This window comes from Podarcis vaucheri (assembly GCF_965113315.1).
Source record: "Podarcis vaucheri genome assembly, chromosome: 1".
NCBI classification, from domain to species: Eukaryota; Metazoa; Chordata; class Lepidosauria; order Squamata; family Lacertidae; genus Podarcis; species Podarcis vaucheri.
The window spans coordinates 86,977,346-87,002,811 of NC_138759.1; the positions used below are offsets into that span (position 1 = coordinate 86,977,346).

At 43.3% G+C, this 25,466-nt stretch overlaps 1 protein-coding gene and 1 long non-coding RNA gene across 5 annotated transcripts in view; one reads left to right on the forward strand and one right to left on the reverse strand.

Moving 5' to 3' along the window:
* The window catches only part of SLC4A3 (solute carrier family 4 member 3), a 45,794-nt gene extending 23,478 nt beyond the window's left edge, over positions 1–22,316 (reverse strand). For 2 of the 4 annotated variants that reach the window (XM_082215533.1, XM_082215531.1), the window contains exons 1-5: positions 14,299–14,429; positions 13,909–14,065; positions 5,821–6,143; positions 4,782–4,942; positions 3,716–3,921 (exon numbers count right to left, since the gene is read on the reverse strand). In XM_082215533.1, the coding sequence (XP_082071659.1) occupies positions 3,716–3,921; positions 4,782–4,942; positions 5,821–6,143; positions 13,909–14,065; positions 14,299–14,412 (961 nt within the window). In that variant the 5' untranslated portion in view covers positions 14,413–14,429. Of the gene's footprint in view, positions 1–3,715; positions 3,922–4,781; positions 4,943–5,501; positions 5,534–5,754; positions 6,144–13,908; positions 14,066–14,298; positions 14,430–17,171; positions 17,325–21,974 lie in introns of those variants that run through there. The other 2 variants (XM_082215532.1, XM_082215534.1) reach the window with 2 other exon arrangements.
* Positions 6,152–8,174, forward strand: LOC309528402. The gene is made up of 3 exons (XR_014217734.1): positions 6,152–6,506; positions 6,743–7,903; positions 8,077–8,174. It is a non-coding gene; the product is annotated as an uncharacterized lncRNA (long non-coding RNA).
* Positions 22,317–25,466: the final 3,150 nt, after the last annotated feature.

The following is a 25,466-nucleotide window of genomic DNA, read 5'->3' on the forward strand; positions in this document are numbered from 1 at the left end:
GCTTTTCTGTGTCCTGGGGCTCAGAGCTGGCATTTCCATGACGTATCTTCTGTGCTCTCACATAGAAAGAACCAGCATATGGGGAGGGACATGGCATAGAGCACAGCCCATACATGCACATGTACATAAACTGAATCCTAATGCCTTTGAAACTTTTCAGCAATTGCAACAACACTAGACCCTCTGAGCAGGAAACTGGATCTAATGTGGCCACTCCCTTCAGGAGATAAAATGCATAGATCTCTCAGAGGACAAAAGGTTGTGATAACTCTGAGCCAAGAAAGTCAGTAGGGAAAATAAAAGTCCTGGGAAGATACAGAGCCTGCCTGACCATCTCAGAATTCCATCCAGTCAATTATGGATGGACAGCATCCTAAGACATAAACTCATAAATCAAAACTGAGCCCTTGGCAACAGAAGACCACATCTAGACTGGCCAGAGCTAGAAAGGAAGTTAAGTATTTCAAGACTTTTTCTCTAGTGCACTAAGGCCTAGAGAATCCTCACCAGTGGATTCCGAAGACAGTGTTGGGAGTGTAGGTATGAACTAAGCTGAAGAATGAATGGCAAAGTTCCATGTAGACACTGAACATGTATTTTTCTGGCCCTAGTGATTACAGTGGTGTTTCCTTAAAGTACTGTTGAAAGAAACAACTCAGAAATTATTTTCCCTGGTAGTTTTGGGCTGGCAAGAGGATACAGCAGATATTACAGAACTATTGCCATTGACCATTGACCCACCTCACCCTGGTATGAACAGGATATTATGCAGGAATCAAACCCTGAAAAGGAAGTGGATTTGTAAACAAGAGTTATAAGGGAACCTTGTTTGATTTAACTATGATTTGTGTCAGCACACAATAATGCAAAACCATGTTTAATATGGGGACAGGAAAGGAGGGGGAAGGAAGGGGAAAATATTCCCAAAGTGGAGAAGAAATGTGGAAGGGGTTCTAAACACTTGATTTTGGGGAGATAAAGTTGGGAGCCTGACACACTGCACTATCTGTGTAAGGGCCAAACTACACATGATGCTAAATGTATCTTTGCATTTAACATGTAATGATTATCCCATCCAGCCCTGAGAGGAAATGTAACCATTTTCTTCCCTGCTGTGGTCCTGAGAAAAAGCCCTTTTCTAAAAATGCTATTTGCATCAGCAGTCACAGATAGATGCCTAGTCGGCTTAATTCAGATGATTCATATCCATCAATCTCCCCACACAACCTATTTCAGTCTGCTTCCTTCCTGGCTTTGGGCCAGACTTGTCAAAAGCAAGCACCCAACTTCACCTTTGCAGAGGTAATGGCAGTGCTTGGCACTCACAGAGAAGGATCTGTGGGTGGAAGAAAGCAGTGTTCAAACCATCCCTTGCCTGCTGATTATCCTCTGAAAATGCCCCTAGGTAGCTACCCTCACCCCCCAATTAGACTAGTTTCCAGTTTCCAGTTTTTAGCTCCAGGGAAGGGAATTAATCAGCCCAAGAGAAGGACACTTCCAGGGGAGAATCAGCAGGTGGAAGGCTGCACGCTCCCATCCTGCCTGCTGATTCACCCCCGGAAATGTGCCGCCCCCCACTCCCCACATTAGTATTATTTTGAGAATTCTGTGTTTCCCTTGCAAGTTCTAGTTTGACCCCTCCATGCCAGAATAATTTGACAAGAGTCTTTACCAGATCTTGCTCTCCTGCTTCCCTGCCATTTACTCATTCCTTGTGGCATTTGTGTTACATATGAATGTTGTTAACATGAGATACATCACCGAAGAAAAACTAGGTTTTACATTCATATCATACATTTTCAGCACAAATTTATTTAAGCCTCACAAGTAAGGGTATCCTACGAATTTCAAAATATAAGCTAAGTTCCCATTATTTTATTTCAGCGCAGTTCTTTTTCTTACCTCTATTCCAGACTTGCACACCTTATATTCCTTTCAGTAAAGTCATTGCACATTTTAAATAAACCTTTAAGGCAGTGTTTATGCACTGAGACTATCTAATGCCTTACAGCAACATTTAGGATATTTTTGACATATTCAGGAGGGCCTGAATAGAGAGACTTTTTCTTTCTTTCCTATAATACTTGAACTTGGGGGCAGTAGTGGAAGGCATGGCAGGGTGGCAGCACTCGCCTGACTTCCCAATAGCTGAGTCCCTGCTGCTTACCAGGAAGGAGAGGGGGAGGGGGAAGAAGTCCAGCAAAGCACAAATCTACTGATGGAGCTAGTCTGCCACTCCTGCCAGTATGTTTGCACTGTGCTGGATTTCCTACTGCTCCCCCACTCCCCTCCTTTCCCATTTAGCAGCAGCAACTCAGCTGTTTGGAGGTCAGGTGAGCATCACTGCCCAACCACACTGTCTGCTATTGCCTAGAGATCGTCCAAGGAAACTGAATAGTGGGGGATTCCAGACAGACAAAATGAATTACTTATTTACACATCATATATGGAATTTGCTACCACAAAATGTGGGAATGGCCACCAATTTGGACAAGCTTTAAAAAGCTTTAAATAAGACAAATTCATGGAGGGCAAGGCTATTAGAGGCTGCTAGTCATGATGGCTACACATACTACCTTCTGAAGCAAAGGCAGCATGCCTCTGAATATCAGTTACTGGAGAACAGTGGAAAAGGGCTTTTGTGGGGTTTCCACAGGCATCTTGTTCATCCCTCTGAAAAACAGGTTGCTAGACATCATAGGCCTTTGAGCTGACCCAACAGAGCTGCTTTTTTGTTCTTAGGACCTGGGCTTAAAGCAGGCATAGGCAACCTTGGCCCTCCAGATGTTTTGGGACTACAACTCCCATGACCCCTAGCTAACAGGACCAGTGGGATGATTAGAATTGTAGTCCCAAAACATCTGGAGGGCGAAGATTGCCTATGCCTGGCTTAAAGTGTGCCTATTTCTGCCTGGAAGATGGAGGCAGTTCTGACGGTAGCTCAAGAGGAATTATTTTTGTGTGGCTTGGGTAAACAATTTGACACTAGAATAGGTGCACGTAGGACTTCTTTGTGCTGATCTGAGAGAGTAGAGGGCTCAATTGGGGTCTAGGGAACCAGTTAGGTTTTTAGCTCTTCATAAAAAAGGTGGTCAGAGGAGGTACAAACAGTGCTTGGCAGAATCATGACTGGGGTGGACAGAGAAAACAGGAACAATTATTCTCTGCTTACAATCCTATGCACATTTACTTAAGAGATACTTAAGTCCCATTGAACTCAGAGGCTTATTTCTGAGTAAATATGTGGAGGATTGGATCATAAACCTTCGCAAATACAAAAGCTTGTGGTTATTGATCAATACACAGAAACAGTAGGCTTAAAGACAAACAAAGAACCAGTTCTTCACACAATGCATAATTAACCTATGGAATCTGTTGCTAGAAGATATTATAATAGCCATTAATATAAATGAGCATGCGGTGATAGCCAAAAACACAACCTCTTTTAGAGGCGGTATCCATCTAAGTACTTAATATAAGAGGGATAAACAAAAGGTACATATACCTTCATTGTGTCTTTCTTGTGAAAGCTACTGCGCAATCTACTTGCCCACTTTTAGTACAAAGGGCTATTGTTCTATGCAGCATAGCAATATTTATGCATTTATAAGCCTCCCATATTCATTCAAGTGCTGCACTAGGAGAGAATCTTGGCAGATAGACACCATCACTATCACCCCCACCCCCATCACCAGGGACCCAATCGGAACCTCACTTTTCATATCATCAAGGTCAGCAGAAGCCAGCATCTGAGCCTCAGCTTCATCTGTGGGAATTCGCTGGTAGGTGGCACTCTCCATAGCGGTCATGCTGCCGATACACACCCTCTCCTTCAGGTCGTAGCTTGCCCGTTGCCCACTTGGCACCTGACTCCAAAGTTTGCGCTTGTCCCAAACTCTGTTATCTTTATATCCAGGGAAACTGTGGAGACCAGCAACAGAGGGTGTGATGTTGGCACAGGCATTGCAATAGGAAAAGTTGTTTCTATAAAAGGAGACAAGCCAGGGAACGAGACTGGCTACGTACTTTTGATCTCTCCTAAACAATCCTGGAAGCAAGGGAGAATGTTGCCTCAGCAGAAACAAGCTATTTCCTAGTGGGAAGGATGAACCCTGCAAACGAACCCTCTCCATCCAATTGATGGAGTATCTTCTTACATCAGAGCTGGTAGCTCTGATGTTCCTTTTTTAGAATTGCACTTCTAAAAACCAAAGCTGCTCAAAGTTTGCTTGGAAAGCAGGTCTTCTGTCTGGGAAAACTGATCTCTAATCTCAGGTGCATGAGGGCCTGTTGTGATGATTGTTAACAATCACATTTGTATCATGTTCTTCAAAGAGCTCAGGGCACTGTACATGGGGGTTATTCCATAATATCCTCACAACATACCCTCAGTGATAGGACAATCTGAGATAGTGACTGGGCCAAGGTCACCCAGAGGGCTTCAAGGCAAAGCAGAGATTTGAGTTTATATCTTCCTAATTCAAGCCCAGAAGCATATAGCACACTGATGGCATCACACATGTTTCTCAGTTATGAAAAGAAAGACCCACACTCCCTAGCTATTTACAAATTCCAGGACTGAACTTGGAAATTGGAAATAGGTTCTAGATCTAAACTTGGATTACATGTGACTCAAATTAAGCCCAGTCCCACCTGTGTTTGGGTCTTCAGAATAATATTTTGGTCATGAATTGGGTACATACAAGCACCTTTCTTTCACTACCCACAACATCTGCATCCCATCTGAAGCTCAAACCATGTAAAGAGCTGAGCCCTCTTACCTTTTGGAAGAAATAGGTCCCTTCTCTGGCAGCAGATCGGAGAGATAAGGGAGTGGAGAGAGGTGACTGCATTCCTCTGCCACATGAAATGGCAAAGGGCATGGGCTGCCACAGGCTTTCTCCTCCTCCTCCTCTTCCTCCTCATCACTCCCAATGATAAACTGTAATGAAGCAAAGCAAAGAGCATATCTGGCACAGCAGTCAGGAAGCCTGGGAAATGCCACTCCTATTGCCCTGGCTAAGACTGACAAAAAGAAGGAAGGCTGTGAGTCTTTATCATTTGGAAAACTGCCATCCACCCATTCCCCCCCCCCATATGCATCATACTATCCAGCTGTTTCATACTACAGTGGTACCTTGGTATATGAACTTAATCCGTTCCGGAAGTCTGTTCTTAAACCAAAGCGCTCTTAAACCAAGGTGTGCTTTCCCATAGCAGCAGGGGACTCAATTTACAAATAGAACACACTCAATGGGAAGCGAAACATGTTCTTATTCCAAGGCAAAGTTCACAAACCAAAACTACTTCTTCCAGGTTTGCAGCGTTCTTAATCCCAAGTTGTTCATAAACTAAGCTGTTCTTAAACCAAAGTACCACTGTATGTGATTATTCCATCAGTCTTTAACAGATAATGCACATGCACACAATCACATACAATCAGGTTTGGCCCCCAAAATTTTGCTGCCTATGGCAGAACAACAAATGACACACACACATACCCAAGTCGAGGCTGGCCAAGTTCTTTTGGCGTCTGAAACAGAAAAGGTCAAAAGCACCTCACTCTAGAAATAAATACACAAAAATACATGAAATAACTAACACTTTGCTATCTTTTCATGATGCTAAAAACCTGCCTGAGGTAACACCCACACTCTGACTAATGGTCGGGTCAGCCAGCACTACAAAATATCTGCACTGCCTCATCGTAACACAGGGGGTACTGGAAATCTTTCAACCTTGTTTCCACCGTACCTAATTCTTGTATATGCATCTCCAAGCCCATGGCCCTTGTTGCTGTGTGAGCAGGAAATCTCTCACCTCAATGCTTCCTTCTGCCAGCCCTGCTTTTGGTTTGCCATGAGACTCTCCTTTGGGAGAGGCTTCAAGGTCAGACTCTGCCGAGGCATCCTTCTCTAGAACCTCCTCCCCTTCAGATTCTGCTTCCTCTTCTTCCTCCTCCTCTTCTTCCTCTTCCTCCACCTCCTGGATGGTGGGGGTGACATCAGAGGGAGGTACAGAGGTCTTTCTTGGTTTCTTCTTTTTCTTCTTCTTTCTGTCAGAGTGGGGAAGCCTCTTCTTGTAGGGGAGAGGCAGGTGGGTGGAGAGGGGGTGATGGATGTGGTGGGATGTCTGGCGATGGACTGTGGGAAAGAAACAGAGGGAGGGATTGCGTCATGGAGAGAGGGCAGGAAAGCATCCTGCAGGGAATGGCAAACAGGGATTGGGGAAGAAAAGGCAGAAAACACCTACACTCTATTTTAGCAAGCTTTTCTTGTCCCTGCTAGGATTCCCACTGCAACACACCCAAAGAACTCAGGAAGCTGAGTCAGACCACTGGTCCATCTAGCTCAGTACTGTCTATATTGACTGGCAGTGACTCTGCAGATGTAGCTGGAGATGCTGAGGATTGAATATGGGACCTAGTGTATGCAAAGCACGTGCTTTACCACTGAGCAATGCCCCCCCTCCAGCAACACAGCCATTTCTTTCTCAGTTACAGATAGGTAGCCGTGTTGGTCTGCCATAGTCAAAATAAAAAAGATTCCTTACAGTAGCACCTTAAAGACCAACTAAGTTAGTTCTTGGTATAAGCTTTCGTGTGCATGCACACTTCTTCAGATACACAGTGTATCTGAAGAAGTGTGCATGCACACGAAAGCTTATACCAAGAACTAACTTAGTTGGTCTTTAAGGTGCTACTGTAAGGAATTTTTTTTATTTCTTTCTCAGTCACTGTAAGAAAGAAACTACGGCATCTGCTTCATATGGTTTAAACTTTCTAAGAGGTAAAGGCAAAGGTAAAGGACCCCTGGATGGTTAAGTCCAGTCAAAGGTGACTGTGGGGTGCGGCACTCATCTCACTTTTCAGGCCGAGAGAGCTGGCATTCATGGGGGTAGACAGGATTTTTGTTAGGGAGGACAGGACTTTGTTAGGGGTGCAGGACTTTTGCAAGTGGGGGCAGAACGAATGTGATTGGTCAGTTAGTTAAATATTTTGATTGTTTTACTTGATCTAGGGGAGACAGCTGCCCCCCTTGGCATTTGTCCACAGACAGCTTTCCGAGTCATGTGGCCAGCATAACTAAACCGCTACTAGTGCACAGGACACCGTGATGAGTGCCAGTGCACACGGAAACCGCTGTTTACCACCACAGCAGTACCTATTTATCTACTTACACTATTTATCTACTTACACTGGTGTGCTTTTGAACTGCAAGGTTGGCAGAAGCTGGGACAGAGCAATGGGAGCTCACCACCATCACGCAGATTCAAACCACTGACCTTCTGATTGGCAAGCCCAAGAGGCTCAGTGGTTTAGACCACAGCGCTCCGGCATCCCTTTCTAAGTGAAAGGCACCCCCAAAATATCTCAGAATTGCAATACTGAGGCCAATACTCAGTTCCTGTTGCCTCCATGATACAGCATTTCCACAGTTCTCTCTCTCTCTCTCTCTCTCTCTCTCTCTCTCTCTCTGTGTGTGTGTGTGTGTGTCTTCCCAGCAAATATAATATCCTCTCTAAGCAGTGGACCTCACAGATTAGCCAATCTCTGTCTTTAACATGGAAAGTGATTTGAAAATGAAATCAGACATAAATCAGTAAACTGCAGTTATCAGAAAGCCACTCCATCCTGCTTGGAGTCAGTATTTCCCCTCAATCTAACTTTGCAAAACTCTGTAACTCTATCTCAACCATTAAGCATTACCAGGATCTATTTTAAGAAAAAGAAGAAAATTGAGTCAGGATCAGCTTTACCACAACATGGCTGTAGGTGGCAGCCTAGGGCAAGACTTTTGCTAAAGCAACAGATGAATGCTATATAAAGGGGCAAAAACAACGAATTTCACTTCACTAAGTAACAGCAGCAGCCCAATGGAATCTAGAAACTACAGCCAGTGGCGTAGTGTGGGGGGTGCAGGGGGGCTGGATGCACCGGGCGCAACATCTGGGGGGGCACGCTCGCACTCGCAGCTCTCTGCCCCTACCTGGCTCACTCAGGTTAGGGGGCGCAAATTACTTGCCTTGCCCCGGGTGCTGACAACCCACGCTATGCCACTGACTACAGCTTACTAGCACAGTGAAGAGGCAGGGACTCCAACTAGTCCTGGATGTGAGGATTTCACTGCTTCATCTAGGGTAGCCACTTACACATTGTCAAAAAAGATGAAACATATCACCCAAAAGAGAAGAGGGCAGAGATTTATACGAAGAAGAAGAAGAAGAAGAAGAAGAAGAAGAAGAAGAAGAAGAGTAGTAGTAGTAGTAGTAGTAGTAGTAGTAGTAGTAGTAGTAGTAGTTTGGATTTGATATCCCGCCTTTCACTCCCTTTAAGGAGTCTCAAAGCAGCTAACATTCTCCTTTCCCTTCCTCCCCCACAGCAAACACTCTGTGAGGAGAGTGGGGCTGAGAGACTTCAAAGAAGTGTGACTGGCCCAAGGTCACCCAGCAGCTGCATGTAGAGATAAATTATTTGTGGGTGGTCATAGAATCATTTAAGCAGAAGTACAATAGATTTCACCATAGTGGGAAGACGTGGGCAAGGTGAACTGCATGCTTGCAGTCTACTGAGCAGGTGTTAACTGGTGATGGGCAACTTCAAGGCCCCTGCTCTCCATGGCTGCAAGGCTCAGAAGAGTTCCACAATATCTTTTCAGGAACCAGTAGGAGATAGCTTTAATTATTTGTCAAGGATGCTCAACTTTCTACCAGGCAAATTACACTTTACACACAAATACAAATCACAAAGTCATAATCATTTTATTATTAATGAAAAACCATTCCCAGGAAGCCACAAATTTGCCTGGAGGAGTGATGAGAAAGGGGTGCTTAATCTTTCCCACTAGCCATTTTCCAATCAGGCTGCTCCCCCCCCATGGGGAAAAAAGATAAATGAATCAGGGAAAAACAGCAGGAGGGAAAAAGTTAAAAAAATACCCTCTCCTCCGCACCAGTTCTATCAAATCTGCAGCCTCTTTTTCATTTTTAAAAAACTTGTTTTTCATTTTTTTAAAAAATGACACCATTGTGTCATTGCCCACATTTATGTGTAATATGTTGTTTTCCCCTTAGATGTGGTCTGATGAGGATGAGGGGGCTGCCTTCAGAGTGAAGCTATGCTTATAAAGAAGAGATACTTTGTGAAAGAATAATCTTGATTGTTCTTGTTCCTGGGCTCAGCTGTGGCTTTGCCTGTGCATTACTCTCTGGAGTACTACTCTCCCTAATGTAGTTAGTTGTCCAAAGTCAGACCTGCTTTGTAAGATATTCCAGCAGAGTTCATGACTGTAATAGTGGAAGCATCCACATGAATGAGCACTGCTGAGTAGCCCCAAATACAAAGAAATCATCAGATGTCAGTGAAACAATCCAAGAAACAATACTGATGTTTCCCTCAAAACAGCAGTGCACCATACAACTCACCATCCAAAGCTGCCATCTTGCTTCCATCAGTCTAACTCTGTAAGTAAGAAACAACCCTGAATTTTACCAGTTCTTTTTAGCATTCACTTTGCCTCCCTTTTGTCAGTAAGCCATAGTTTCTGGATCTGAATCAGTAGTGGTTATTACTCAGGCTATGTGGTCTAAACAACGGGTTGTGCCACATGTAGGAAGTTTGAACTCCTTACAAGCCAAACAACAACAACTTCTCAAAGACTATTGTGTGAAAATGCATACTTGTAATTTTCATCAATATAATCTACATGCAGATATCATATAAAAATTATATCTATCTCCTGACTAATATCTTCCATCAAAAAGTGGCAAGACAACATGAAGGATCCAGCATGTATAAAACATCTTAAACTACCATCATCATACATGGAAAAGAAGTGCCATAACATTTACAAGTTTCTACATGTTGCCAAGCAAAGCCCCCAAATAACTTGATGGATCATAACTTGATGGATCAGATTCCATCAATATTCCTGTGGTTTTTTCATTGTGTTTTGTGTTTTTGCTTTCAATGCTTTACTTATTGCTAGTTTATTATAGCTTTGATGCTGAAGGAAATTAGCTCAAGCACTGTCTCCATGGGAACTGCAATACAATTGGCCTAGAATGACATGGATTTGATTATGACAATCATACCAAATTATACCATGGCTTATACAAAAGGTGTGTCCTAAGCTATATTCTTTTAGCTTTAGTGTTAACCTGCACCATTGTTACTATAACTAGATACTGCCTACCAAACATAGGCTCAGACTTGTGTTTTACTGTCTAGGCCAAGAGAGTAAGTCATCCTGGAAATGGATCTAGAAGTGTGGCAATTATTATGACATAGGGCAATTTAAAAACCAACAACAAGAAGAATTTGACCATTGTGTTCTTCTAAAATAAATATTCCTTTTGGGTGAGGCATATCAAAGCTTTGCTCAGGGTTTATTTTAAAATAGGTTTGTCTAAATCACATTCCTCTCTACTTCTATGAAGCGGCTGAGTCTTAATATAGCATATTATAGTCATTTGTAGAGGGTAAGGACACTGGCGTTAAAATAGAAATGAAGTGCTTTGAGTTCACAGCTCAGAGCACTCTGGTTTGGGGGATGTTACCAGGCATCCCTGCATGTCTGAGGTCAAAGATCTGATGGAGTTTGACATCATTTTAATTTGAAATTTAGCAATGAAGCTGAAGGATGCTCTGTGCAGCTTAGCAACGTAACACGGAATTAGTCCCTATCAGCACCAAAACTGCACATGCAGTTAAACATGTCAGCATGTGCAAGGGGTGTCATTTGCTTGTAAACAAACCAGAGCATGTCTTTGGAAACAGAAAACCATGAACTGCAACAGCCAGCATTTGGGGGCAAGCAGAATAAATGTTGGTCAGAAATGTTTAATTGGTGGGAAATGAGGAAGGAATGATATGTACTGTAAAAATCACTGGCTTATCTTCCACACACAGGAGGAACCACCCACCACATAGCCTCCAACTTCCCAGAATTCAAACGCATTTCATTGACCATCATCCAGTCTACCAGGGCTTGCACGCCCTCTCCTGTTTCGGATACTATGGAGAAAGAGCTGTGTGTCATCAGGGTACTGATGGAAACATGCTCCAAAACTCCTAATGACTGCTCCCAACAGCTTCATATAAATTTCATAAACTTTTATTGCACTAGCCAAAGGCCATGGCATTATCCAAAAACAGTCACTATATAGGTATACAAGGTGTCGGTAAGGTTTACCTCGCCTGGGCCAGTTCACTCCAGTGGAGATCCCTCCATGGGCTGGATTGTGCATGCGCGTGAGCATGCGCGCCCGTGATTTCTGATGTCTGCCTCTCTGCAGATGTGATTTGCGGCATCTGCGTCTGTGCAGACGCGATTTCCGGTGCCACGGAAGTGAGCCCCCGCGTTGTGCTGCGCCGGTTTAGCGCAGCGCGCAGGGACTCACCAAAAGAGCGGCTTGGTTTGGGGGTGGCTCGTGGGCCAGTTAAATGACCCCCATGGGCCGCTTGTGGCCCATGGGCCTTAGGTTGCCTACCCCTGATATATGCAGTAAAACCATAGTCAAATCAACTAAAATTCTTTGTTATATAAATAAAAGGTAGTTCTCATACAAAATGTACAAATCTCCAAGTCCCCTTTGCACTAGTTTATCTAGGGGTTTTTTTTCCCCTAAGCTTCCTGGCGGCTTCAGGTAGATGTTAAATAACATTGGAGACAAAATAATGTCCTGTGGAACACCGCAGCACAAGTGTCAGGAGCTTGAAGTGCACCCCCCAGTGTTACTCTTTGGACTCAACCACACAGGTAGGAACAGCACAACTGTAGTACAGTGCCTCCAATGTCCACCCCACTCAGTCAATCCAGGAGGAGACCATGGTCAATGGTATCAAAGGCCACTGAGAGAACAAGTAAGAGTAACAAGGTCACAATCCCTCTGTCCCTCTCCCGATACAGGTCATCCATCCGGGCAATCAAAGCTGATTTAGTCCCCAAAGCAGGTCTAAATCTAGATGGAAGTGGAACCAAGTGCCCATGTTCACAATCAATTCTTGTAGAGGAGCAGTTGCTTGTGCTGTCTATGAGACACTTATAACACAGTAGTGGATTCTTCATGCCCCAATTTTTAGCTTGTCACCACTGCCAGCAAGACATTTGGGCTGTGTGCCTAGACCCCAGAGTCCTGCATGCACCACCAGCCACACATGCTGTCTTTGCTTGGTACTGGTGGCTATCATGCAGCAGTTGAAAATGGGCCTTGTATTTTAAATCAGTGGCTTGCTAGAATCCGAGTGTGTTTACTAATAGTGATTCATTTCATACTTAATATTACAATCAGGGTGAAAACAGAAATAATATAAAAACAGAACTCACTGTCTATTTTTCAGGGCTTTCTCTAAGCTTCACAACAGAAATGACAGTTTTCCCCTCCAGTAGTTTTGAACTACATTTCTCATCAACCTCAACCAGCAGCCAGATTGGGGGGAAATCTAGATAGAAAAAAAGTTAGCTGTCCTGTCACTTGTTCCTCCCCTATAGTTCATGAAAACTGTCCACCTTTTTGTTAATTTTTCAAAATTGCCACATGAGCATTTATCAATCCATTGGTCGCCTTATTACTGGTACTTATATTTTTAAGTACAAAACTACTTTAGGGGTGGGGGTGGGGTTCTTGATGGTATTGCATGTATCTAGTAGCAAATCAGCACTGACAAACTTCCACCTCAAACTTGCAAAAAAAAAAAAAAAATCTTAAGAAGTCAGCCATGGAATGGAAAGTTACATTCAGAATGAAACCAGTGAGAGTGCTTCCAGGTCAGCCTGCTTGCTCTAAAAATATTATATGTGTATTCACCGTACACTCTACACAAGAAGAAACAGCTGCTGCTGCTTTCTTTCTCTCTCAGGATAGATGAACAAGGAAAATATGCCTCACCTGCAAGCACAAAGAAACTCTTGTCACCTCCCACTGCCCCCCTCTATTTTTCATAAAACTACAGAAATAAACAAAGTTAATAATTTGGTTGAAGCCTGATATCTGGGACTCCAGCTGGACGAATATGTGAAACTAACTTCTTTGATAAATCCTAGGCAGCAACAGAAAAAAACTGCCTGTTTATAGCCAGTTTGGCTTCCATGAAGCAACCTTCAATAAGGTTTCATAGTGAAACAGCTTTACAATAAACTTTAAGGGGAGAATGAAATCAGATATTAGCTACTCAAAATCAATTGCCACCAGTCAGAGAGACAAATGGATAATTTGTACAGTAACTGATCAATATGATATATTGTCTATATTTCGAATTAATGACAATATTTGAAGTCAAATAATTGAAACTTGTATTTGTGAATCCTTTTCCCCCTAGATATCAAATTTCAGTTTGAAAAAGTTGAGTTATGCCACTGAAATGTTACTACTGACATATACACACCCGTTTCACCAAATTCTCCAAACAGTGTTGCAAAAGTTGAGTACTTATAAGTTTTTGAAACGCAGAATCTAAAGTTCGCTTCTTAAAATATCATTTCCATTTGTTTCAGTTCTAGTTGGATTGGGTAAACTCTACTACTTTCCTGCTTGATGGTGTGGAAAGACCATAAATGTTTTACACACACTGGGCTAAGATAGGGTTTAATTTGTTCTGCAGGAGATATATAAATAGGGCTGGCATACGTCTGGAATTTCCTGAATATACCCAAGTTTCATCTGCCAAAAATAGCATCCAGGCAGAATTTTCAGAAATCGGTTAAAATTCCTGGGGAAATCCAGATTTTTTCCCACTAAAAATATCAACAACTTGTGTCCAGATTTTCACTTTTTGAAATACTGCAACCCAAAAATAAGCTATTTTAAGCAGGCCTTCCATACCATTAAATATGGTTCCTACCCGAAGGCTGTGCTTGGTCTGTGCTCTGATTATAAGCTGGGGCCAGTTTGTTTATAAGACATACGTACATTCAAAGTCGCTCTCGCTGTAGCTGCGACCTAGCTTCTCCTGGTCTCTTAGCACAGACTTGCTGATCAAGTCTCCGAACCGCTCGATAGCCAAGGTCTTGTCCAAATCCTCCTCATCCTCCGTGCCAGGAAAGGCCGTCTCAGCATCCTCACCATCCTGCACACCAATCCGCAGAACTGATAAATCACACGGTGCCTGAAAACAGTCCCTTACTTAATACAGAGAGGCATAGAAAAATGCTAACCCCTTTTCCCTGTTCCCAGGCTCCTTCCCCAATAGTACCCACATTCACATTTCACAACAATGGGGTCACAGGAGCTCTCAAAACAATAGAGAGTAAAACACTTGGCAGGGTTGTCCACCCTGATATCCATTTAAATTGAACTTGCCTTCCTAATCTTGTCTGCCTTCTTCCCCAGATTGGGACTGTGAAGTTTACTGTCGTGTGCACTGTACAATTTTAGATATCCAGAAGGTGAACAACAGACTGTGTCCAAATCCATCTGTTCAAGACCCTCCTTTACCCTCTCTCCTCTTGATCTCTCTCCACTCCTCTATGATCAGTGTCTCTCACAATCTGATATTTTAACTGTCAAGTTCTTTCTCATCCCCTCCTGCATTCCAGAAAGGAGAAGATCCCTTGGTCTCCAGTTTATTTGAGGGGCGGGAGGAGCAAAGCCAAAAAGAGAGTGGATAAGTGGCGATTCACCTCAGGAGACAGGTAGAACAGGAAATATAGGACATAGGCTTGGATCACGAGATCCAGTGTTGGTTAGTCCATGTCACAGTTGTCTGATGTTTCCTATTGGTTGCCTGCAAAGCACACTTGTGTAATCCCAGTCTCTCCCCCCCCCCAATCTGATCCTCTAGTCTTTTTCTTCCATCTTGTCTTCTTCTATCCTGAGTCCACAGGCCCTGACCCCATCCCATGCTCCCCATTACAATCTTCCACTTTGGAATATCTGTTATGGCCACTTTACTGTACAGCTCTGGGTATCTCCCCTTTCTTTCTGGATCCATTTCGGTCTTTCCTGTGCCTTTTCCAAGCGCCACAGTTCAATCCTGCAGCTATGAGCTCTGTCAGTTTTACCCCTTACCAATCCTCAGCTGCAGACACTGGTTAAAAGAAGAACAATTCCTGTCAATTTAGCCTGAAATGCTGGTGCCAAGCTGTTGTGGACTCCTCGGTTACCATGGCAACACAGTAGGCCCAGCAGTGACAGGTCCTTGCTGAACCAGAATAGGAAGTAAAACCGCTGAACAGCTCCCAACACCCACCCCTAGATAAACAGTCAAGAAAAGCTACAATATCTGTGCTACTGTGCATCTGTACATACACATGCAGGTGTGTAGTTACAGTGTTGCCATTGCTCCTGGGAAGGCAGCCCCTCCCCCTCCCCCCGCACAAGGGCTTAATTTGAGACAGGGCTCAGCCCTGGAATTTGCTTTCACTTACAGGACTACTGTACTTCCTGATGCATTTAAAGAGTACCTGCAAGGTTGTGAAGAAAGCACATTTCACTCAGCATGGAATGATCACAGCTGAACTTACAAACAGGAATTATGATAAAGGATTTTTAAGGCCTGAAGTCCTGCATCTATCATTTTAGACATTAAGGATTACTTTGAAGCATCATTGCTGGTGGATCTTGAAGGAGCCTGGTCTAAGGTGCAGGGCAGAGAATATATTACTAGATTCCCTCCATATAGGGAATCAAAGTTGCAGACATATTGTGATATAGACACTCCAAATGTAAAAAAATAATAATTTTAAAATGGCTTTATTCAGAGGACTTCACATGGAGAATGAAAACAAAGTAAAGATCGGTCATTTCTTACAGACATGAATATTTCATAATATCACAAAATCACACAAGTCAGTTGCTCAAATCTGCAATTATTTGCTTCATGTGCCAAAAATTTATAGCAACTATATTTTGATCCACAGGTGATATAATGAATACCATTGGTATAGTGAGTACTTGATCACCTGGGGCAACCATGTAACAATAGTTGCAGAATGAGTGACTCCACCTCCAAAATCTTAAATTCAGTACTTCTAGATTCCTATCAGATAACTCCAGCTTTCACTAGTCTGATAAAGGCTATAGGTTATTATGTCATATCAGCAACAAATCTATGTCACATTGCCCTCTCATTCTTTGTAAATATTCTTTTGCAATTTATGCATAAATAGTGCTCTATTGATATATTATATAATATTGTAAAATGACTGGCTGATTAGTATCACTGATCCATATAAAAAAAGTTGATCCTATGCAACCATCTGTAAACAGAGGCTTTCTGCTCTCTTGAGCAAAGCCCAGTCCACAAATATATATTAAAAACAGGAGAGCTTGGATCCCAAGAGAAGTTAAGTTTTTAAAAGCTATGGAATTAAGGTTTCTTGTTGTTGCCCCTGCAAATACCCCCACCCACTGAAAAACATATCGGGGAATTGCCCAAAATTAGGTGGAGGCCTGCCCACTTTTGGTCAGTTCTCCCCTGTCCCAGAAACCCCCTGTGCCCCATTGCACATTATTCATATGGGCCTTCACCCTCTGAAGAGGCTTTTGTGACGTGAAGTTGACTTCGGAAAGAAGTAAGGGCACTGGACACTTTTATTCCATGACCTTCCTTGAGTTAGCTTATCCTAGGATCAAAGCCAATGTCTTTTAAAACTCATTTCTGGGTATTAAAGAGGGGAAATGCTTTGAGCTATCACTTCTTGAATACCAAACTTCAAAGAATAAACACTGCTGCAGTGTCTTCAGAAGAGTTGTCATGTTAGCCTGCTGCAGAAAAAGTCTTGTGACACCTTAAAGATTTAAAGAGCTCTAGCTTATTTCACAATTTATCCCAATCTGTATAGGATCTGAAATTTTTTTTATGTGGAATTGTTTAAAGTTGTTTTTATTGTCTTTGTTTTTGTGGTAAAGTTGCTTGGAGATATATATGGGCAGCAATTCATAAATGGAATCAAATAAATAAATTTGGTTAGTCTTAAGGGCTGTAAGACTTGTTTTCACTGATTGTGCAAATCTGTTATGCTTTTTTCCTCTTGAGACCAGTGAACTAGTTAGGGTATAGATTTTCCCACATAACGTGTGAACTGAGAAGACTCTAAGCAGGGCTCATAGTCAAAGAACTTCAGTCAAAAGAACTGAAGTAATTTGTACACAAATCTCATTTTCCACAGCAAAAACGTTTTACCAGTGCTTGATAAGAAATTCTATTATATATACATATATATTTAAATCACCTGCTGCACTGTAGTGAAGATGCCTCCCAAAGGAGCATTTTTTCCATCTGCCATCTTGGTTTAAGATCTATGGACCGTCATGCAACGTTTGGGCAAATATCAACCCTTCTCTTTCATTAGCAGGCAACCAGTAAGTCTGAGGCGTGGCATAACCTGTGGAGAAAGGATAGAACACATGGACATCTGGACCAGAGAAATAGCAAGAGTGTGTAGCTATATTTGTGATGAATAAGAACTAATGGAAAGTTAAGAGCCACAGCTCAGAATCATACGACACCCTTACGCAAGACACTGAGTTCTAAATTAATTATAAGCACTCAGAAAAGTGACCTGGATATTGCTATGGACAGCTCAACAACTTGCTTGGCTCAGATTGCATGCCGCTAAGTGTCAGGATGTAAAAGGAATGGCGTGTGGCATAATAATAATGATAGTCTAATGATGTCCTCCTCTGGAGAGTCATGTGCCATTCCAGTCACCAATCTCATAAAGAAATGGGGGGGGGGGTGCTGTGTACAGGGTTATGTGGAGGAAAAGCCTCTTTATGGGGATAGGAAGAGGACTTTGAGAGCACAGGCAAACAGCTTGAGATGACACAACAGATGTTTGTAAATAATAAACAGCAAAGCAAAGGAAAACGATTGCAGGGGTTAAAAGGCAGTAATTTATAGCTAATCAAGGAAGCATAGCTGAGTAATCCCTCTGTTTGCGTAAGCCCTACGTAGCTACTGGGTTTCACTGAGCAGAGACTTGGTCTCTTAATAGCCCTCTGGGGATTTTCTGTCTTCTCTTCAAAATAGTTGGACAAAGTAGACTGTGGATAGCATTGCTTCCTTGCTGGATTTAAATAGGACTCATGAGAGGGTCCCCCCTCCCACCTGGCTAGGTTTTTTAAAAAGAGCTCCATTTCAGTTTTAGGTGCTGGTCAGCTTTCAATATGTGTATGTCTCCGTACATTAAAGCATACAAATGGTTGTTTTGTCTGGGAGAGGAAGTAAACCCTCCTCTGGGACAGGAATTGCAAAAGTCTCTAAGCAAAAGGATTGCAGGTAACATTAAACTGCTTTTGTAGATCTAGGCTGCAATCCTATACACATTTACCTGGGAGTAAGTCCCATTGAGCTTAATAGGACTTACTTCTGAGCAGACGCGTATAGGATTGCTCTTAGTGTACAAATTGAGGAAATAATGACATGAAATAAATAAACCTCAGTCATACATTGTTAGAACTCCTGGAAAAACATTGCAAACAGCTTTCTTGAAAACAACATTTCAGCACAGAAGGGTGTCAGAAACATACTGGTGCAGGCTTGCAGAAATTCTGGTAAATGTTGGGCTAAGAATTTGACTAAACCCAACCATAATTAAGACAGCAATAGATTTCTGAGACAAGGAATGCCCCTGCAATCACTAAGCTGGAGCCTGCTGTTGCTTCAACATCTAATTATCCCTGAATGTCAAAATACTGCTCCTTGAGCGATAATAGCTATTGTATAGCTTAGATGACCAACATCCTGCCCTGTAATAGTGCATCTACCGCTTTTGCTAATTGCAATTAGAAACATGCACTTTATTTCTTGTTTTAATTTGCCTGTGTAACTTTCAACTCATTGTATTTTGTGTTGGCTTGGGCTGATCTTGACAAACCATTTCCTCCTGAATATTCTCAAAAGAAGTTTTGTAAACTTAAATGTAGTGCCTCCAGAGCTTGTTAAGACTGCTGCTGGTATGTCTAAAAATGAATTAGGGTCTCCAATGCATGTATTGTAGATGTTTCTAGCTAAAGTTACATACACATGCAGTGCCAAGTATAGCTGTCTGTAACACCCGCATACCATCTTATTTTTGTTTTGCTTTGCTTTTAACCAGAGTTGCCAGGAATTGAACTCGGGACTTTCTGCATATGAAACATCTTCCTTCTCTTATCTAACACTGAGCTTGGGTTGATCCATTCATTAACGTATGTGTCTATGATGCCATGAATAAGGGATGCTTGGGGGACCTCTGGGTTGGAGAGTATTACTTTCCATGCAGTCTCAATAGTCATGAGTCTCAATACTCATTTATTTAGAATGTAAAAATGAAAGAATTCCCCCTTTCAAAATGTATAGAACACCATGAGAAGGGACTGAGAAAGTGGGCCAACTCCAAAATACAGTGGTACCTCAGGTTACATATGCTTCAGGTTACATACGCTTCAGGTTACAGACTCTGCTAACCCAGAAATAGTACCTTGGGTTAAGAACTTTGCTTCAGGATGAGAACAGAAATTGGGCTCTGGCGGCACCGCAGCAGCAGGAGGCCCCATTAGCTAAAGTGGTGCTTCAGGTTAAGAATAGTTTCAGGTTAAGAACAGACCTCCAGAACAAATTAAGTACTTAACCTGAGGTACTACTGTAGAAACATAGTTTGTGGGGTTGAGTTTTCAACAATGACCTGTGACATCTGAGTTTGACTTTCCATCCAACCATGAAGCTCATTGGGTGACTGAATCACTTTCCCTCTCTCTCAGCCCAACCTGCTTCAAATGGTTGTTGTGAGGATAAAAGGGGACACACACCATGTAATTAGGTATACATTTCTGTTATCACAGATGGACATACGAAGTTGCCTTATACTTGACAGAACATCGGTCCCATTCAGCCCAGTATTTTTTATGCTGACTGGCAAGTAGTTCTCCACAGGTTTGCAGCAGAGGACTTTCTCATTATCTGCTACCTGATTCTTTTAACTGGAAATGCCAGGGATTGAGCCTGAGCATGCACTCCCTTTCCATTATGGTCAGTGTGTTATACATCCTCTTCACAAGGGTTCCCCCCCCCCCCCCGCCGAGACCATACTCAGACAAAAGGGTGGCAGTTCAAGACTGCAGCAATGCAAGAATGGGATCATTTGCATTTGACATTTGCCCTCGCCCACTCCATTCTGTTGGTTACATACTAGGACTGGGAGTGCTCGAGAGGGTTAGGCGGAGGAGGGAACTTGAGAAAAGTAGATGTCAGTAACAGCAGCAGGACATGGCTCTGTGGAAAGCCCAAGACAGACATTGCGTGGGACTGCGGCCCAGAGTGGAGGAGGCAGGGAAGGGGCAGCTGCATGGCTAGGAACAGCTGGAAGCAGGAGAGAAGGGGGGGGGAGGAAGGAAAGCAGTGACAGAAGCTAAGATGTCAACCAGATTTTTGCATGATGCTCTCCGTTGGCAAGGAAACTTTTGTTTTCTCTTTACCAGAAGCTGGAAGAAAGTGGAGCTCCTCCCACCACTGTACCTGCACGCTAGTCCTGCTCCTACTGCATTTCTGCTGCTCAAACAGCTGTTAAAGAGTCAGCAAGTCTTACTGGGAGTGATTGACAAGGACATTAATCTATTAAAGCCATGTGCTGTGGACACTTCCTTTAAAGGCTGCTGTTAATAAGGCCAGATGGGCCACTGGTGCTGACGATTAAAGCAGCTCTTAATTCTTACGACCTTTTATAGCCTTGCCAATAATGTATCTTTCTCTCATACAAGCCAGTATAATTTTACTTGGACTCCCTTGTCTATCTGCCTAGCTGTCCCCACTTTTACATTCAGACTATGGGAGCTTTGAGGCCATGTATTTATACACTGCTGAGCGTGGTCAGGGCATGGCTCATACCTGAAGCTTGTTAGATCCATGGCAATAAACAAGAGAAGCAAGAGGAGGAAGAAAAGGACAGATTTGATTAGAGAGACGCACGTCACTCCCAAATGATAGGCTGTTGGCGCCAAAGGAAAACCAAGAGAGGGACAAGATGCAGTGTCCTGTGCAACAGAGCAGGAGATAAGGGCTCAAAATCTCACTTAGCACATGCCCAAAGTTCAAACCCCTGCCTGAGGAGGAAGGGACCCTTGAATATGATGAGAAACTGGAGACATGGAGCACACACTGAGATAATAATGTGCAGTAGATGGGACTGAACTGAAGGCATGACATGTACAAAAGCACACACACACAAATGAGGGTGTCTATGCCAGGAGTACTGTGGCATATGCATATTTTGGGGGGATCACAGTGGTGGTTAATTTCTGTGTGAGAGCAGTGCTGGAGCTTGCGCCTGACAGCCACACCCTCTGACCTGGAAGCCCTGGCCACTGATCCCACAAGCAGAGTTTGCTGAGGAAAAGTACTCTACGCATGCTCAGAGGCATTCTCATCTGCATTGCTTCAAATTTTCCCAAACTGAGACCTGTTCCCTAGAGCTGAGTCTCTCTCTCTCTCATCAAAGGATTGCTGATTTATTGCACTAGATTTTGCACTGGGGGAGGGGGTTTGCGTTGTCACTTGTCACGTTCAGGAGGCTCCAGATTTCCCAAGCAGGACACATCACTGGCATCTTTTGTGGGCATGCCCAAATGTGGGCATGCTGGGCGGTGAGAATGCAGACACATACACGGCCTGTTCTGAAATGTCCCCCCTCCCCTTTTTCCTTCTTCTGCTCTCTGAACAACTCACAAAGCATGCACATACCTTGCAGTCTCCTCTGCTGCCCTGGCAGGTGCTTAGGGGGCCCTCACCCCCTTTTACTTCCTTTTATTTAATTTTTTTGCAGCAAGGACTTGACACCCCGGAGAAAGAAAGCCCCAAACCTGTGTGCCAAGCACAAGAGAGGCAAAGGCAAACCCATCTACAGTAAAAGGGTCCTGCTATGAGATCCACAGCTTTGCTCCCTGCGGAAGACTCTCTCTCTCTCTGCCCTGCACCTGGCAACGTCAGGGACATGAGGATGCTGGACCAGGATGGGATGAAGGCAGGAGTGGGGGTGGGGAAAGAGGCTATACTGTACCTCGCTGCTGATGAGAAGGAGAGCTGCCTGCCTCCAGCCAGGGGTCCACCGAATTCACGCTGCTGTGACTGGCCTCTTCTTGCCCTCCCTCCTCCTGCTGCTGCTGGAGATCACTCAACATGTGTCCATTTCCCTGCTAGTGGCTCAGGTAGGGTGGCTGTTTGAGACACCTCCTCTTCTCCTCCACCACCTCTGCCTCCTCCTCTTCAGTGCAGCAGCAGCAGCAGCTTCCTGCTCCTCCTGCAGGCAGCCATCCGCTGTTACTGGCTCTGCTTGGAGACGAGCTGCACATTGGCTGCTCTGGCTCCCTTATTTAAAATTCTGTGTGGCGAGCCGCTCAGGCTATGAGTCACTCGCTGCTTTTCGCCGAAGCAGAAGCAGGCAGCAGCTGAGCCGAGCGGCTATTCTGGAGAGTCACAGGACGGTGGGAGGGAAGGAGGGACGCCAAGTCACCTCCCTTGCTCAGACAGCCTCACTGGCACCTCCACACCCAAGGAGCATGGCACTGGGGCAAAGCCGCATGGTCGGGCAACGCAGTGGTGCAGGCACCACTTGATGCCTGCACACCATCTTCCAACTCTCAGAGGTGCCAACAAATAAAATATTGGGGTGGAGAGAGGTAAGCCCTGCCCAACATAATCGATCACAAGACGCAGAGCGCACACACCATTTGAACGGGAATGCCCTTCAACTTTGGGGGCCCCAGCTCCCTCAAATATTTTATTGGGGGAACCGAAGGGACATCAGCCCCAAGGAGTTGGCTCCTATGCCATCGCTACATACCAACTTGCATGATGCATTGTTATTCCAAAGTGTTGCACATACCAAATTGAAAATGATACCAGTGGCTAAGAGACTCAGCCCTCCCGGGGCTTCTTAATGAGTTTTGAGGTTTTGGCTTTTTAAACTTTAAAGACTGAATTCTTAATCCATGTTTTATATTGCAGCTGTATTTTTAAAAATTGTTTATCATGAATCTTAACCTTTTTTTAAAAAATGCACGCTGCCCAGAGAATTTCCGTTATGGGGCAGCATAGTAATACCGTTCAATAATAATAAATAAATCATCAAAGAGCTCCCCCTTTGAATCTCAACACTGTTATGAACTCACTTAGGCAAGCCACTCTTTCTCAGATATACCTTACAGGGTTGTTGTGAAATTACAGCTAGTTAATGTGCTGCAGGGCAGACTCAAGACTTTGTGGTGCCTGAGGCACAGCAGCAAATGTGCCTCTCACCTCCCAAGTCAAGGTGCATAGGGTTTAAGACAAAAAAATCCCACAAGCACCACTCTCTGAAAAATAAATAACACATTAACAACAATTAAAAAATATTTCCTGCCATTATACCCAGACTGCCTCATTCTCCTTAAGGATGGGGCCAACTCTGACAATGCAAGCAAAGGGCTTTGAATACTTGCAAATGCTATACAAATTTCAACTATTATAATTCCTGTGCAAATTTTTGTGCCAGTTTTAAGTCACCTCACATGCTTTAGCTGAGAGGTGTCCTATGAATAACCAAGCAAACAAATATATTATCAGACATGTTGTGTGAACAAAACAAAAATATAATATTAGCAGGAAATTCTATCTCTGTGTGTGGGTGGGTGTGTAAATTTAAAGCAGCCTTACATCTGAAACTGAAGCCAGGTTAAAAGTGTATTTTTTATCAAGAGACACTACACAGATCATATATTCACAGGTGCATGCTAGGATTGTTTGTTTGTTTAAAATCTATGCACAATCAGCTGCTTGCTAATCTTGTCAACTCAATAAACCATACATAAAAAGTATTCTTTGTCCCTGTGCTATCATATAGGACACAAAAAGTAGTTCTGCTCCCACCCAAATTAGGCCTGATTATTTGACCTTCAACTATTTTCTCAAAAGTGTGTTAACATGAATGACAGGAGCAACTGTTGGTGCCCTATTATAATTCTTTCATAAGGGAAAGCTTTGACATGAAAACTGAGAATTTATCTCCTAGAGAGGAGAGAGCAGATCTGTTCAATTAATAATTTTTGCTTGTGTGTTCAATATTCTGAACGCTCTGTGGACCAAGAAGGATTACCCACACCCAAAGCTGGTCATTTATTTATTTATTTATACATACATACATACATACATACACACACACATAAATGCATACACACTTATTGGAACAATTCACAAACTACAGTACAGTGGTACCTCGGGTTACATACGCTTCAGGTTACATATGCTTCAGGTTACAGACTCCGCTAACCCAGAAATAGTGCTTCAGGTTAAGAACTTTGCTTCAGGACGAGAACAGAAATTGTGCTCCAGCGGCGCAGCAGCAGCGGGAGGCACCATTAGCTAAAGTGGTGCTTCAAGTTAAGAACAATTTCAGGTTAAGTACAGACCTCCGGAACGAATTAAGTACTTAACCCGAGGTACCACTGTACTTAGAATGGAGTAGGAGCAGTTAAGTCACCTAACTGACCTGTGGGTTAACTGATTTTAAGTGACTTGCAGATGACCACAGTACCTAAAATTCTTAGTTGCACCGAACATTTGTACTTTGCAGTGAGTTATTCCCAAATGAGCAATGGAAGGATTTTATCAAGAAACATAGCTAAGGGCTCATCCACACTTCTGCTTGTGCTGTGCCTAAAAAACATGGGTCTGAGCAGTTAGTGTGGAGGAGCCCTTAGTCACAGCTAAGTTTCTGGATGGGATATTTTTGTATTATCTCCCACATCTATTGTGCTGGCACACATGCAGATTTAAATTCCATACCTTAAAGCAGGTGTGGAGAACCTGTGGCCTTCCCCATGTTGTTGGATTCCAACTCTCATCAGCCCCAACCAGTATGGCCAGGGGTCAGTCCGACAACTTCTGGGTGGGGGCACACAGGTTCCCCACCACTGCTTTAAATAATGTGTAGACAAGAGGTAATAGCAATGGATTAAAGAATTGGGCTCACAAGAATAACTGATTAATGTAAGCATAGGGTTTTTTTAGAATTATGACTGGCTGTAATCATTATGAATATAAACAAAATAAAAATAGAAGCAGAAAAGCAGAAGGAACATGGCTTGGACTTCCTATAAATTCTAACTAAAGCTTTAGGCATGCACATCTGATGAGGGGACTTCCTTGTACAAAAATAGGAAGGCTCTGTCCTGATGTGATATGAAACTGGGTTCTTTGCAAAGCAATATCAAACCTGAGAACTGTCCTCCCTTTGACCTGCATTCATTAATGGCTCTGCGAATAAGGAATCAGTAAACACCCATCAAACATTTGGTTAATACTAAGAACTCCCATATATTGGAGGACCATGCTGTGCGCAGCATGGCTTGCTTTATTTGTTTTAAGGTGTATGTGTGCATATGCAGCACGCTGAGGGAGAAATGCCAGAGCTCAGCAGAGAACCAGACTTCTACAAAGGCACACTAAATGGAGCTATTCTGGCTACTCCGCACAGATTGTCAGAAACAAAAGACAGAACAAGTTTTCAGTAAAA